This window comes from Thamnophis sirtalis, unplaced genomic scaffold, assembly GCF_051295495.1.
Source record: "Thamnophis sirtalis isolate CommonGarterSnake01/CBP01778 unplaced genomic scaffold, rThaSir2_p1.2 scaffold_18, whole genome shotgun sequence".
NCBI lineage: Eukaryota > Metazoa > Chordata > Lepidosauria > Squamata > Natricidae > Thamnophis > Thamnophis sirtalis.
Window position 1 is genome coordinate 2,646,709 of NW_028261398.1, and position 15,918 is coordinate 2,662,626.

Sequence of the window (15,918 nt, forward strand, 5' to 3'; positions counted from 1 at the left end):
CATCCGAGAGTCCTACAAGATCCTGTCCTCCGTTTCCCTTCCCCGAAGGTCTCCTCAAGCACAGGAGCTGAGCAGAGATAGGCAACTTCCTGTGGTTTGCAGGGGGAAAATCTTGGCCTTTGTGGCTACAGCCACAGATTTTAACCCGAAGTGGGTTTGAACCAGGTTAAAACGTGACAATCGTTGGTGGCAGCTTGTGCAACATAAAAGTGTGTGTAAAGTGCACAAGCAGACTTGGCTGAAATCAAGTTCTATAATACAGAAAATTCAAGTTTTTAAAAATCAATCTCAATCGGATTCCTCCCCATTCCAAGTATTTCTCAGATTAGCTGAACCTGGAGTCCGTATTGACAGTTAAATCATAGTCTAATTCTCCGTTTTGTAGTATGAGGTGCTTGCAACATAGATGGCCCTTGAGCTATCACCACAACTGGTGCCAGACTCTCCGTTGCTAAGCAGGGCAATTGTTGTGAGTCGTGCCTGATCTTACGACCACCTGGTATTGCCATGATGGAGAAGTCATCCCTGCAGCCTAAGCTGTGAATCGTGAATCTCCAAAGCTGTGTGTGCCCGTATATATGTATATGTACACCTGCACGACACAAAAAGGGAGCATATTTTATTTGGGGTGGGGGGACACTGCCCAGAGTCTGTCTTTGGGGGAGATGGGTGGTTTGAAAATGTGAAAAATAAACTTTAAAAAGTAAACATGCATACAAGCCGAAAAGAAAGCCCTATTCTGGCAGAGAGAATCTTAACTTCTGAAGGTGACGTTCTCCGTATTTGATCAAAACCAGCCGTCTCTCAACTTCAGAAGCTTGAAGACCTGTGGACTTCAACTCCCAGAATTCAACTCTGCTGGCTGGGGAATTCTGGGAGTTGAAGTCCACAAGTTGCCGAGGATGGACATTGCTGATCAAAGGGAAAGGGGGTTTAGGTTTCATTTTATTTATATGCCGCCCTATTCCCAGCGGGACTCAGGGCGGCGCACAAACCCAAGGAGGGAAAGGGAATCACAACAAAACGACAAATACAGGCATTTAAAAACGACCAACAGCCACACAGATCGAGAGGGGAGGGGAACTCATCAACCCCAGGCCTGCCAGCACAGCCAGGTTTTGACGGCTTTTCGGAAGGCCAGGAGAGAGGTGAGGGTCGGAATCTCCGCGGGGAGTTCGTTCCAGAGGGCCGGAGCAGCCACAGAGAAGGCCCTCCCCCGGGTAGTAGCCAGGTGACATTGGCTGGTAGACGGAACCCAGAGGAGGCCGACCCTGTGGGATCTAATGGGTCTTTGGGAGGTAATTGGCAGCAGGCGGTCTCTCAAGTACCCAGGTCCAATACCATGAAGGGCTTTATAAGTGACGACTAGCACTTTGAAGTGTATCCGGAGACCAATCGGTAACCAGTGCAGCTCGCGGAGGATAGGTATAACGTGGGTGTACCGGGGTGCACCCACAATCGCTCGCGCGGCTGCGTTCTGGACGAGCTGAAGTCTCCAAATGCTCTTCAAGAAGCTTGAAGACCTGTGGACTTCAACTCCCAGAATTCAACTCTGCTGGCTGGGGGATTCTGGGAGTTGAAGTCCACAATTTTCCCGAGGTTGGACATTGCTGATCAAAGGGAAAGGGGGAGTCTTAGAAAAAGCTGGATGGAAGTGAAGAGAGGGAAGCCGTGTGGCTGAAAAGCGAATTTATTTCAGGAGCGAAGGCCCCCTAGAGGGAAGGGGACCGGCTGGACCCCACCCCAGTCTGAACCCCAAACATCCGATGCTCCCACCAGGAGGGGATTGTGTTGAAATGTCCCCCCTCCCCTGCATTCTGGTTCTCTCCCTCGGCCCCTCTGGACAGCAGCTCCTGGAGGGGCCAGAGACCCCGGACCGTGCAGAATCCAGCTGCAGCAGCCAAGCCCCCTCCTTGGGGAGGCTGAGCCCGTCAAGGGGGCGCAAAGCCCCATTCGCCAGCTGCCCGGCTGTAGAGGCGAGGCTGGCGGTGGGCAAAGACGGGCATCTCCTGGCGTAGGCGGTGCAGGTAGGCCAGGTCGATTTCGGCAAAGCAGAGGCCGGGCCCCTCCCGGCACTGGGCCACGATACTACCCCAGGGGTCCACCACCATGCTGTGGCCGAAGGAGGTGCGGCGCGGGTGGTGCTGGCCCGTCTGGGCTGCGGCCACCACATAGCACTGGGTCTCTATGGCACGGGCTCGCAGCAGGACCTGGAGAATAGAAGAGAGTGAATCGGCTGGAAGGGACCTTGAAGGTTTTAGATTTAGGTTGGATTGACAGAGGTGGAAGGTACCCTGGAGGTCATCTAGTCCAACCCCCCTCAGCCCAAGCAGGAGACCCTCCACCGTTTCTGACAGAGGACACTCCAGTCTCTTCTTGGAAGCCTCCAGTGATGAAGCTACCACAACTTCCGAAGGCAATTTCTCTTCCATGAGTTGATTTTTCTCCCTGTCAGGAAATTCCTCCTTATTTCCAGGTTGAATCTCTCCTTCCACCCATTCTTCCTTCTCTGGACCTTCAGGGGCTTTGGAGAACAGCCTGACCCCCTAACTCCCCTCTGGGGCAGCCCCTCAACTATTGGAAGATACTCTCCTGTCTCCCCTGGTCCTTCTTTCCTCTAGATTAGGTCTACTAGTTCAACCCCTGGCCAAGAAGGGGACCCTACACCATTCTTGACAGAGGGCAGTCCAGTCTCCTCTTGAAAGCCTCCAGAGATGAAGCTCCCACAACTTCCAAAGTCAACTTCTCTTCCATGGGTTGATTGTTCTCCCGGTCAGGAAATTCCTCCTTATTTCCAGGTTGAATCTCTCCTTCCATCCATTCTTCCTTCTCTGGCCTTCGGGTGTCTTGGAGAACAGCCTGACCCCCTAACTCCTCTCTGTGGCAGCCCCTCAACTATTGGAAGATGCTCTCCTGCCTCCCCTGGTCCTTCTCTTCCCTAGACCAGCCAGGCCCAGTTCCTGCAACCGTTCATTGTTATGTTTTACCCTCCGGTCCCCTCATCCTCCTGGCTGCTCTTCTCTGCACTCTTTCCAGAGTCTCAACATCCTTTTTATAGTCTGGTGTCCAAAACTGGGTGCAGGACTCCAGGTGTGGCCTTACTAAGGGTTTGTGGAGTGGTATTAGGTCCTGAGTACAAGGTCTACTAGTCCAGCCCCCTACTCAAGCAGGGCAATCTATACCTGTCAGATAGGTTGCTGTTTAGAGCAGTGTTTCTCAACCTTGGCCAGCTTGAAGTCCGGTGGACTTCAAGTTGGCCAAGGTTGAGAAACACTGGTTTAGAGTCTTCTTAAAAACACCCAGTGATGGGAGTGCCCATAATTTCTGGTGGCCAGCTGTTCCACTGACAACAAGAAGGAAGAGAGGGAGAGAAGGAAGCTGTGAACGTAACACAGGCAGTCCTCGACATACGACCACAACTGAGCCCCAAACTTCTGTCGCTAAGTGAGACGTTCATGAAGTGAATGCTGCCCCATTTCACGACCTTTCTTGCCACAGTTATTAAGTGAGCTATTCAGTAGTTAAGTTAATAACACAATTGTTAAGGCTTCCTCGTTGCTTGTCAGAAGGTCGCAAAGCGGGATCCCTGTGACCGTCATAAACACGAGTCACTTGCCAAGTGTCTGAGGTTTGATCACGTGACCCTGGGGACGGTCGTAAGTGTGAAAAATGCCCCCTTCTTTCAGGGCTGTTCTAATTTAGAATGGTCATTAGGTGAACTGTTGTAAGTCGAGGACTACCTGTAGTAAAGGCCGAGGGACTTACCTCCCAGTGGGCGGCGCCGGTTGTCACGGTGAAGGCTGACGGGTAGGTGAGGATCTCGGCCCCCGCCTGGGCCAGGGCCAGCGACATTTCCGGGAAACGGAGGTCATAGCAGATGGCCAGGCCCACCTGGGAAAGAAAGACGGGGAAGGCCTGGTGAGAAACACCCAGGACCTCCGGCTGCTAAGAACTGAGTACATGTGAAGTAGCACGGCTGGTCTTTGACTTACGACCACAGTTGGGATTGGAACCCCTGCCACTAAGTCAGTGGTTCCCAAACTTGGCAACTTTAAGACTTGTGGACTTCAACTCCCAGAATTCTCCTGTGGTTCCCAAACTTGGCAGAGCTGGCTGGAGAATTCTGGGAGTTGAAGTCCACAAGTCTTAAAGTTGCCAAGTTTGGGAACCACTGCACTAAGTGAATCATGCCTGATTTTACGACCTTTTTTCCCATGGCCGTTAAGCAAATCCATCTCCCCCCCCCACCGCCTCCCATTGACTCTGCATATCAGAATGCCTCAAGGAAGGTTACGAATGGGAATCATGGGAGCCCAGGATGCTCCAACCCCTGTAAATAACAGATGCAGACAAACAGAGTTGGAAGGGACCCTGTAGGTCATCTAGTCCAACCCCTCCGCTCAAGCAGGAGACCCTACACCATTTCTGACGGAGGGCAGCCCAGTCTCTTCTTGAAAGCCTCCAGGAATGAAGCTCCCACAACTTCCAAAGGCAACTCCTCTTCCACGGGTTGATTGTTCTCCCTGTCCTTATTTCCAGGTTGAATCTCTCCTTCCATCCATTCTTCCTTCTCTGGACCTTCAGGGGCTTTGGAGAACAGCTTGACCCCCTTCCTCCTCTCTGGGGCAACTATTGGAAGATGCTCTCCTGCCCCCCCTGGTCCTTCTCTTCCCTAGACCAGCCAGGCCCAGTTCCTGCAACCCTCCATCGTCTGTTTGAGCCTCCAGTCCCCCATCATCCTGGCTGCTCTTCTCTGCCCTCTTTCCAAACTCCCAACCTCTTTTTTAAAAGTGTGATTGCAGTATTCTAGGTGTGGCCTTGCTAGTTAGTTTTCCAGGGTCCGAATTTTGTGTCATGTACTTGTATTTTTATTTATTGTTCATATTTTGGAAGTGCCCATCTCCCTCAGAGAGGGAATCTGGGTGGAGGGGCCATCAAACGTTAAAATATATAGGAGGATTTAAAAGTTAAAAATCTAGAAATAGTCGAGGATGAAGCACCACACAAAGAAATTGAAATTGAAATTGAAATCATTTTATTTGTATGCCGCCCTTTTCCCTGGGGGGACTCAGGGCGGCTCACAGTTCAAAAGGGGGGGGGGAGACAAAAAAACAATTTACAGCACAAAAAAGTTATAGGTATAGTCCTCAATTTGCAACGGTTCATTTAGTGATGGTTTGGATTTTTTTTAAAGCATTTAAAAACAAAAAGACTGTTGGAACTTACAACCGCTGCAGCATTCCCATAGTCATCAAAATTTAGACACTTGGCAACTGACTCGCACTTATGACGGTTGCACTGTCCCTGGTATGTGTGTGTTTGTGTGTGTGTGTGTGTGTGTGTGTGTGAGGGAGAGAGAAAGAGAGAGTCGAGATACCCTTTGGAAACCTTCTGACAGCAAAGTCAAGGGAGAAAGCCTGATTCACTTAACAGCGGTGTTACTAATTTAAGAACTGCGGTGACTCACTTAACAACTGGGGCAAGAAAAGGTCATAAAGTGAGGCAAAGCTCACTTAACGAGCAATTGACTCAGCGACAGGAATCCTGGGCTCAATTGTGGTCCTGAGGACTTACCTGCACATGGGAATGAATTGCACAGGTGAAGGGAGGGTTAGCTGCCTCTCTGGGCTGAGGCCAGTGGAGGCCACAGAGCACCGTTGTTGCGACCCAGCTCCCCAAACAACGACCAACCCTCTAAAGTGAACTCAAAGGTTCCTTCATGAGGAGCCCCGGCAGAAGGTTTCTCTCTCACCGCAGGCTAAGAAGTCCGTCCGTCCGGGAGAGGAATAGTTCTCTGCCCCATCTATTCATCTCTGCCCTCTGCCTTTGATCCCCAGAGCTCGGGTGGGGCTTCGCTAGGAGCGGTGGCTCTTCCGTCCCAAGGACCGGCCCATAGATTTCCCCTGCTCTCCTCTCCTCTGCCCCATCTATTCATCTCCGCCCTCTGCCTTTGATCCCCAGAGCTCGGGTGGGGCTTCGCTAGGAGCGGTGGCTCTTCCGTCCCAAGGACCGGCCCATAGATTTCCCCTGCTCTCCTCTCCTCTGCCCCATCTATTCATCTCCGCCCTCTGCCTTTGATCCCCAGAGCTCGGGTGGGGCGTCGCTAGGAGCGGTGGCTCTTCCGTCCCAAGGACCGGCCCATATATTTCCCCTGCTCTCCTCTCCTCTGCCCCATCTATTCATCTCTGCCCCCTGCCTTTGATCCCCAGAGCTCGGGTGGGGCTTCGCTAGTAGCAGTGGCTCTTCCGTCCCAAGGACCGGCCCATAGATTTCCTCTGCTCTCCTCTACTCTGCCCCCTTTATTTATCTCCACCCTCTGCCTTTGATCCCCAGAGCTCGAGTGGGGCGTCGCTAGGAGCGGTGGCTCTTCCGTCCCAAGGACCGGGCCATAGATTTCCCCTGCTCTCCTCTCCTCTGCCCCATCTATTCATCTCCGCCCTCTGCCTTTGATCCCCAGAGCTCGGGTGGGGCTTCTCCAGCAGCAGTGGCTCTTCCGGCCCAAGGACCGGCCCATATATTTCCCCTGCTCTCCTCTCCTCTGCCTTCTGTGCATTCGCGCGTCAGGCACTGGACTCAGCTCTTCCTCCTCTTCCTCATCAGCCACCTCCAGACCTGGGGGCTGTTGACTCTCCATCTGGGGGGAGGCAGGCTCTACCCCCCCTCCCTGCCAGCCCCCTTCCCTCTTCCCCCTGGGAGCTCTCAGGTTGCCTTATTCCTGACTCTGACTCCCAGTCCTCCCTCTGCTTGGCTGCTGAAGGACATCACCCGTTCCAAACCGCCTACCTTTCCAGCTGGGGTGGGCACAGGCGGCACCATCTCTGAGCCGGGGTTGGTGAAGGCGCTTTCCTTCAGGGAGACCCTCCCTTCCAGCTCCACGTCAAAGAGGTGGATCTTCCGATAGGTGGCCACCACAGACCCTGAGACCGGCCTCGCCAAGGGAGGAAGGAAGGACCCGGCGGATTAGAAGCAGATAAAGAGACTGGGAATAAAATCTACGAAATTACAATCCCGTGCATGTAATCTTCATGCCAGCCACAGGTTAGTCCTCGTCTTACGACGACGGCTTGTTTAGTGGCCCTTCAAACAACGGTACTAAAAGAAAACATTGCTCACACTTAGCTGCTCATGTGATCAAAATCCAGACACTTGGCAAAACTGACTCGTATTTATGACGCTTGCGGTGTCCCAGGGCTATGTGATCCCCTTTTGCAACCGTCCGACAACCGAAGTCAATGGGGAAGCCAGATTCACTAACAGCTGGGTTACTGATGTAACATCTGCATGATTCACTTAACAATGGTGGCGAGGAAGGTCGTAAAATCGGGGCAAAACTCACTTAAGTGTCTCTCTTAACCACGGAAATTTTGGGCTCGATTATGGTTGTAAGTCGAGGACTACATTATGCTTTCAAAAAATAATTCCCAATGTCTAATTTTTTTCTTACTTTCAGGATATTTTTTTCCTACCTGTAAATTAAGACCCCCATTTTCCAAGCTCAGCAATTTATCGGGATCTTTTCATAAAGGAATTTTCCAAACTTCACGAAAAAAAACCCTTTTGTCAGAATGAATGAAAAGAATATTTTGCCCGTCACCTGGAATGGATGACCCAAGATCTAATATTTTTCGTTCAATATATGTTTTATTTCATTTTCATTTTCAATATTTTTGAACAAAGGGTGGGAAGTCCTCCGTTGGTTTATTTTTTTTAACAGAACTACTAGGAGTGACAAGATAGCGTCTTCCAATATTTGAGCGGCTGCCCCAAAGAATTCTCACCTGTTCTCCAAAGCACCCGAAAGCAGAAGTAATGGATGGAAACTAATCAAGGAGCGAAGCAACCTGGAATTGAGACATTTGCTGGCCTCGAGAACAATTAATCAATGGAACGGTTTCCCTCCAGAGCAGTGTTTCTCAACCTTGGCAACTTGAAGATGTCCGGACTTCAACTCCCAGAATTCCCCAGCCAGCATTCGCTGGGTTGAAGTCCGGACATCTTCAAGTTGCCAAGGTTGAGAAACACTGATCTATGTATTATCTATCTATCTATCTATCTATCTATCTATCTATCTATCTATCTATCTATCTATCTATCTATCTATCTATCCTCTATCCATCCATCCACCCACTACCTACCTACCTACCTACCTATCTACCTAATCTATCTATCCTCTATCTATCCATCCATCTATTCATTATCTATCCATCCACTATCTACATCCATCCACCCATTATCTATCTGTCTATCCACCCATTATCTATCTATCTATCATCCATCCATCTCCTATCTACTCTTATGTATCATCTCTAACACCTCTCTCTCTCTCTGTTATCTATGATTTACCATCTATGTCAGCGAATGCTGGCTGGGGAATTCTGGGAGTTGAAGTCCGGGCATCTTCAAGTTGCCAAGGTTGAGAAACACTGATCTATGTATTATCTATCTATCTATCTATCTATCTATCTATCTATCCATCCATCCATCTATCCATTATCTATCCATCCACTATCTACATCCATCCACCCATTATCTATCTGTCTATCCACCCATTATCTATCTATCTATCTATCTATCTATCTATCTATCTATCTATCTATCTATCTATCTATCATCCATCCATCTCCTATCTACTCTTATGTATCATCTCTAACACCTCTCTCTCTCTCTGTTATCTATGATTTACCATCTATGTCAGCGAATGCTGGCTGGGGAATTCTGGGAGTTGAAGTCCGGGCATCTTCAAGTTGCCAAGGTTGAGAAACACTGATCTATGTATTATCTATCTATCTATCTATCTATCTATCTATCTATCTATCTATCTATCTATCTATCCATCCATCTATCCATTATCTATCCATCCACTATCTACATCCATCCACCCATTATCTATCTGTCTATCCACCCATTATCTATCTATCTATCTATCTATCTATCTATCTATCTATCTATCTATCTATCTATCTATCTATCTATCTATCTATCTATCATCCATCCATCTCCTATCTACTCTTATGTATCATCTCTAACACCTCTCTCTCTCTCTGTTATCTATGATTTACCATCTATGTCAGCGAATGCTGGCTGGGGAATTCTGGGAGTTGAAGTCCGGGCATCTTCAAGTTGCCAAGGTTGAGAAACACTGATCTATGTATTATCTATCTATCTATCTATCTATCTATCTATCTATCTATCTATCTATCTATCTATCCATCCATCTATCCATTATCTATCCATCCACTATCTACATCCATCCACCCATTATCTATCTGTCTATCCACCCATTATCTATCTATCTATCTATCTATCTATCTATCTATCTATCTATCTATCTATCTATTATCCATCCATCTCCTATCTACTCTTATGTATCATCTCTAACACCTCTCTCTCTCTCTGTTATCTATGATTTACCATCTATGTCAGTGTTTCTCAACCTTGGCAACTTGAAGATGTCTGGACTTCAACTCTTAGAATTCCCCAGCCAGCGAATGCTGGCTGGGGAATTCTGGGAGTTGAAATCCGGACATCTTCAAGTTGCCAAGGTTGAGAAACACTGCTCCAGAGGTTGTGGGAGCTCCATCACTGGAGGTTTTCAAGAAGAGACCGGACCACCATTTGTCCAGAATGGTATAAGATCTCCTGCTTGGGCAGGGGGTTGGACTAGATGACCTACAAGGTCCCTTCCCATCCTGTTGCTCTGTTAATGCATGGCTTTCTATATTTGTGGAGTCCTTGGTGCTCTGTGAGCTTGGTTGATTTCTTGCAGCACTGATGATGTTACCCCAAAAAAACAACTTCACTCTGAGGACCCCCCAACAACGGCCTCATTCCATCCTGACCTACAAATCTTCCCTTCTCCCAAAAATATCTTTCACAAACTCTCTTGCCTTTTCTGGTTCCAGGGCAACGTTTTCCTCCCTTTCAAAATGTAATATCAGCAATGTATCTCAGGCTCTTAAGTTTAATTTAATTTTAGATTCATCCAAAGGCTTTCCTGTAGGACGTAAACTTTCCAACTGCTGCTTTTCCATCGCCCGGAGTCCTAACTCAACGTTTACAGATTACACTCTGTTGTCCCACAACAAACTAAAATTGCAGGGAAAACAAACCAGCTGTTGGTTGAAAAATAACAGTGTAAACTCAGCCATCCTGGATGCTTTGTTTTGACTTAACAAGTTGTGTAAACACAGCCAAGGTTTAGGTTTATTCGATTTATATGCCGCCCTTCTGCCAAGGGGCTCAGGGCGGCGTACAACATTAAAAGAAACACATAAGACAAAAGTTTAAAAAAAATGTAGTTCATCGCCACACTTTATGTCTTAGTTCGATGTGTGAAGTCGAATTTAAATGCTTCCCCCCCCCAACTATCCCCACTGCAAAGAATTTTTTTAAGGAAGTATGGGCAATCCTGGTACAGATGAACAGAGTTGGAAGGGACCTTGGAGGTCATCTAGTCCAACCCCCCCCCCTCAGTCCAAGCAGGAGACCCTACTCCATTTCTGACAGAGGGCAATCCAGTCTCTTCTTGAAAGCCTCCAGGGATGAAGCTCCCATAACTTCTGCATAATAGAATAATGGAGTTGGAAAGGACCTTAAAGGCCATCTAGTCCAACCCCGCAGCCAAGCAGGAGCCCCTCCACTATTTCTGACAGAGGGCAATCCAGTCTCTTCTTGAAAGCCTCCAGGGATGAAGCTCCCACAACTTCTGTATAATAGAATAAGGGAGTTGGGAGGGACCTTAAAGGTCATCTACTCCAACCACCCCCCTCACCTGCCCAAGCAGGAGACCCTACATACCATTTCTGACAGATTAACAGAGTTGGAAGGGACCTTGTAGGTCATCTAGTCCAACCCTCTCTGCACAAGCAGGAGCCCCTACATCATTTTTGACAGAGGGCAGTCCAGTCTCTTCTTGAAAGCCTCCAGGGATGAAACTTCCAAAACTTCTGAATAACAGAATAATAACAGAATGACAGCTGGAAGGGATCTTGGAGGTCATCTAGTCCAACCCGCTGTCTCCTCTCTCTCTCTCTCAATTTTGGAAGGCTGCTATCCTGTCTTCCTTGGTCCTTGATTAGACCAGCCACGCCCACTTCCTGCAACTCTTTCTCGTCTGTTTTAGTCCAATCTGACTCTGGGCCCTTGTGGCTGTGCTCTATTGGTGCAGGAATATTGGGGGGTGGGGGGTGGGCAAGGAGAGACCTCCACCTAATTTAAGGACGTTTCGTTACCTTTGGGATCCACAAGAAGGTGGCAGTTGTAGATCCGTCGTGTGCTTTCCCAGTCTTTGCCCTTCTCGTGGAAACCTCCGAGGGACAACCATACGCCACATTCCCTGTCCGGAGAGAGGCAAAGGTTTGTTCCCACCTGGATTTACCTGGCTGAAGGTCTCCTCCTCCTCCCCACAGAAGATGGAGCCACTCTCTGAATCTGCTACAGCCAGTGTTTCTCAACCTTGACAACTTGAAGATGTCCAGGACTTCAACTCCCAGAATTCCCCAGCCAGCATTCGCTGGCTGGGGAATTCTGAGAGTTGAAGTCCGGACATCTTCAAGTTGCCAAGGTTGAGAAACACTGACATAGATGGTAAATGATAGATAACAGAGAGAGAGAGAGGTGTTAGAGATGATACATAAGAGTAGATAGGAGATGGATGGATGATAGATACATAGATAGATAATGGGTGGATAGACAGATAATGGGTGGATGGATGTAGATAGTGGATGGGTAGATAATGGATGGATGGATAGATAGAGGATAGATAGGTAGGTAGGTAGGTAGGTAGGTAGGTAGGTAGATAGATAGATAGATAGATAGATAGATAGATAGATAGATAGATAGATAGATAGATAGATAGATAGATAGATAGATACATACATAGATCAGTGTTTCTCAACCTTGGCAACTTGAAGATGTCCAGACTTCAACTCTGGGGAATTCTGGGAGTTGAAGTCCGGACATCTTCAAGTTGCCAAGGTTGAGAAACACTGTGCTACACGAAGTAACACCTTTTGCTTCTGAAAGAGTCTTCGGTTGGGGTTTCTCAGCTTTAGGAACAGGAGGGGTGGACCAACTCCCAGAATTGCCCAGTCAACCATGCTGGGGCTGGGGAATTCTGGGAGATGAATAGCAATAGCAGTTAGACTTATATACCGCTTCATAGGGCTTTCAGCCCTCTCTAAGCGGTTGACAGAGTCAGCATATTGCCCCCAACGACAATCCGGGTCCTCATTTTACCCACCTCGGAAGGATGGAAGGCTGAGTCGACCCTGAGCCGGTGAGATTTGAACAGCCGAACTGCAGTCAGCTGAAGTAGCCTGCAGTGCTGCATTTAACCACTGCGCCACCTCGGCTCTTATCCACACCTCTTAAAGTCCACACCTCTTAAAAGTTGCGATGAGAAACACCATCTCGGTAGATAAACACATTTTTAAGATGTTTTATCTTGCCTTTTATTATTTTTATAAATAACTCAAGATGGCAAACCTTACCTAGCAGGCCTTCCTTCTCCTATTCCCCCCACAATCACAACCCTGGGAGTGGGTGGAGCAGAGAGAGAATGAATGGCCTAAAGCCGGGATGGCAAACTATGGCACGGACGCCGGAAGTGGCACGCAGAGCCTTCTCTCCGGATACGTGAGCCGTCACCTGTTGCTCTTCCGGGTTCTGGCCAGCTGGTTTTCATGCGCGCAGGAGCACCGAAAACCAGAAGAGCAGCTGCCTGGTTTGCATGCGCACGGCAGGAAGATGGTCTTCCGCTTTTCGGCACATGGACGCGTGTGCTCCCGTTTCGGCACTCAGTGGCCTAAAGTCACCCAACTAGGTTTCGTACCTAAAGTGGGATTAGGACTCACCACCTCCTGGTGATTGGCCCAAAGTCACCCAGCTGGCTTTCATTTAGAGCCGAGGTGGCGCAGTGGTTAAATGCAGCACTGCAGGCTACTGCTAGATCAGCAGTTCAGCGGTTCAAATCTCACCGGCTCAGGGTTGACTCAGCCTTCCATCCTTCCGAGGTGGGTAAAATGAGGACCCAGATTGTTGGGGGCAATATGCTGACTCTCTGTAAACCGCTTAGAGAGGGCTGAAAGCCCTATGAAGCGGTATATAAGTCTACTGCTATTGCTAAGTCTACTGCTATTTCATGGCTAAGGCAGGACTAGAACTCGCCATCTCCTGGTTTCTAGCCTGGCGCCTTAACCGCTAGGCCAAACTTGATTTGTTCTGGGACCGTTTTTTATGATTCCTCTTAGCTGCGTGTCGCTAGGCGCTCCCATAGGGATCCAACCTCTTTGAGAATCAGCTATTCTGGCCCCCTGCGTGTCCCACCTGGCCAGGCTGAGATAGCGCTGGAGATAATCCCCCTCCAAGGGCTCCGCCAGGCGCAGGGTCTCTTCCGTACGGCTGCCAATGAAGTCGAAGGCTTCCGGGAGGAAGACGACGCAGGCGTCCCGCCGAGTTGCCTCTCGGACCAGCTGCGAACATGCCGCCCAGTTGTGTTCTTGGTCCGGGGTCGACGTCACCTGGCAGACCGCGATGAGGGGCTTTGGGCCTTGGGCCCCCGAGGACATGGCTGGGAAGCTGGAGAGAGAAAATAGGGAGATCAGAGGAAACCTATGCAGAAATCCTCAGCCCCCTGGATGAGGAAGAAAAAATTCACGTTGCATTTAACGTCTTACTGCTCCCGAGGGCGTCACGTGCAAAAGCAGCCCGGAGGCGCCTTACCTGTGGCCAGGTCCCTGTCCCTGGATCCCCCCGAACTGTTTTCCAGCACTGCACAGGATCTGCAAGGTTTTCTGGACCACCCCTCTCAACCTAGAACAGTTCAAAGGAAAAAGGGTGTTTTGTTTCTAAGCTTCTAGGACAGTGTTTCTCAACCTTGGCCACTTGAAGATGTCCGGACTTCAACTCCCAGAATTCCCCAGCCAGCATTCGCGTATAAACAATTCAGTGTCTAGGACAGTGTTTCTCAACCTTGTCAACTTGAAGATGTCCGGACTTCAACTCCCAGAATTCCCCAGCCAGCATTTGCTGGCTGGGGAATTCTGGGAGTTGAAGTCCGGACATCTTCAAGTGGCCAAGGTTGAGAAACACTGTTCTAGGAGAATCTGGAAAAGGAGAAGGGTTTATATACAGAAGAGAATATTTGTAGCTCAGGAGTGAACCGTGAAGTCCTTGGCGATCTCGGGAATTTGCTTCTTTGCTACTTGGACAAATCAGCCATCAACAGATACATAGATCAGTGATTCCCAAACTTGGCAACTTTAAGACTTGTGGACTTCAACTCCCAGAATTCTCCAGCCAGCAGCTGGCTGGAGAATTCTGGGAGTTGAAGTCCACAAGTCTTAAAGTTGCCAAGTTTGGGAACCACTGACATAGATAAACCATCTCGCTGTCTTTCATTGTCCCCTCTTCTCAACCACCCCTGCCCCATAGATTAACTCTGTTCCAGTGGTGGGATTCAATGTCCAGCCCTAATGTCCAGCTGGGTAGGCGGGGCTCGGTGGTCATTTGGGCGTGGCCAAGTCAACGTCACTCAGGTCGATGGGCACTTCACCTTAGTTGTTACAATGGTGATAAGGGTGAACCGGAGAGGCCGGGCAATAAAGATGAGGCTAGAAACACCACTAGAATGTTTCCTTCCTGCCTTCCTTACAGGATTAGCCCTGCAAAGTGGGGGAAAACCAAAAGATTTCTTCCAACAACCGGTTCTCCGAACTGCTTAGAAAGTTAACAACCGGTTCTCCCGAATAGGTGCGAACAGGCTGAATCCCACCACTGCTCTGTTCCTACAGTGTGACTCATTGGCATCTTCACACAACTCTTTGAACCCAGCTGAAGAACTAGTGCTGTGTTTCAAGCTTGGGCCCTTGATGATGGGTGGACTACGACTCCCAGAATTCCCCAACCAGCCAGCATGCTTTAAGGATGGACTTCAACTCCCAGAATCCCTCAGCTAACAATGGTTTAAGATTGGACTACAACTCCCAGAATCCTTCAGCTAACACTATTAAGATGGGTAGATTACAACTCCCAGAATCCCTCAGCTAACAATGGCTTAAGATTGGACTACAGCTCCCAGAATCCTTCAGCTAACACTTTTAAGATGGGTAGACTACAACTCCCAGAATCCCCTCAGCTAACAATGGTTTAAGATGGGTGTACTACAACTCCCAGAATCCCTCAGCTAACAATGGTTTAAGATTGGACTACAACTCCCAGAATCCTTCAGCTAACACTATTAAGATGGGTAGACTACAACTCCCAGAATCCCTCAGCTAACAATGGCTTAAGATTGGACTACAGCTCCCAGAATCCTTCAGCTAACACTTTTAAGATGGGTAGACTACAACTCCCAGAATCCCCTCAGCTAACAATGGTTTAAGATGGGTGGACTGCAACTCCCAGAATTCTTTGCTGGCTGAGGAATCCTGGGAGTTGAAGTCCAGCCCTCTTAAAGGGGCCAAGCTGAAAAGCCTGGCATTTGCACAACTTGCTACCCCGAGTTAGTCACACTCCACGCCGTGACATGCCCTCCAACCTTACAGCCCGCCTCCCTCCCAGCCCTGCAGCTCCAGCACCCCACATTCCGCTCCTGCCTCCGGCCCACGCGCGCCCCGGGGAGCTTCCACGCCAGCGGCAGGTCCTTCCGTTCCAGGTCAGTCCATCCCAGCTGGGCCCCTAACAAAGATGGCCGCTCCGGCGCTAAACCGGCCGCTCCATTTCCGCTTCCTCTCGTCCTGATTTGAATAACGTTCACATTTTCGCCGTTTTCCCCCTCGCGGGCCGGTCACGTGGTAGCGGCGAACAGCCTCCTGGGAAGTGTCAGCCTCGCCCTTAACAAAGATGAACGCTTCAAGAAGGTACCAGGCTGAAATAAACCGCCCGAGCTCAACTTATTTTCACGTCTCCGGGGTCACC

General features: G+C 49.2%; 1 protein-coding gene across 4 annotated transcripts; it reads right to left on the reverse strand.

The window, feature by feature from the left end:
- Positions 1 to 1,674: 1,674 nt before the first annotated feature.
- On the reverse strand, positions 1,675 to 15,742 carry NIT1 (nitrilase 1). Of its 4 annotated transcripts, none has more exons than XM_087703013.1 (7): positions 15,597 to 15,742; positions 13,723 to 13,812; positions 13,327 to 13,578; positions 11,232 to 11,335; positions 6,784 to 6,917; positions 3,766 to 3,891; positions 1,675 to 2,210 (listed from the first exon to the last, which is right to left on the reverse strand). In XM_087703013.1, exons 3-7 carry the CDS (start codon positions 13,566 to 13,568, stop codon positions 1,932 to 1,934), a joined length of 885 nt encoding a protein of 294 aa, XP_087559139.1. In that variant the 5' UTR covers positions 13,569 to 13,578; positions 13,723 to 13,812; positions 15,597 to 15,742; the 3' UTR covers positions 1,675 to 1,931. The 4 variants fall into 4 exon arrangements, with proteins under 4 accessions (XP_087559139.1, XP_013927663.2, XP_087559137.1 ...); XM_014072188.2 differs by having other exon boundaries at positions 15,579 to 15,705; XM_087703011.1 differs by having other exon boundaries at positions 15,584 to 15,701.
- Between the last annotated feature and the right edge of the window lie 176 nt (positions 15,743 to 15,918).

Bases quoted from the DNA above. Each gene is read 5' to 3' on its own strand.
- NIT1 (XM_087703011.1), bottom strand. The intron at 11,336-13,326 runs GTGGGACACGCA...CTCTCCGGACAG, and splicing joins CGCTATCTCAGCCTGGCCAG to GGAATGTGGCGTATGGTTGT. The intron at 6,918-11,231 runs GTAACGAAACGT...GGCCGGTCTCAG, and splicing joins CCTTCTTGTGGATCCCAAAG to GGTCTGTGGTGGCCACCTAT.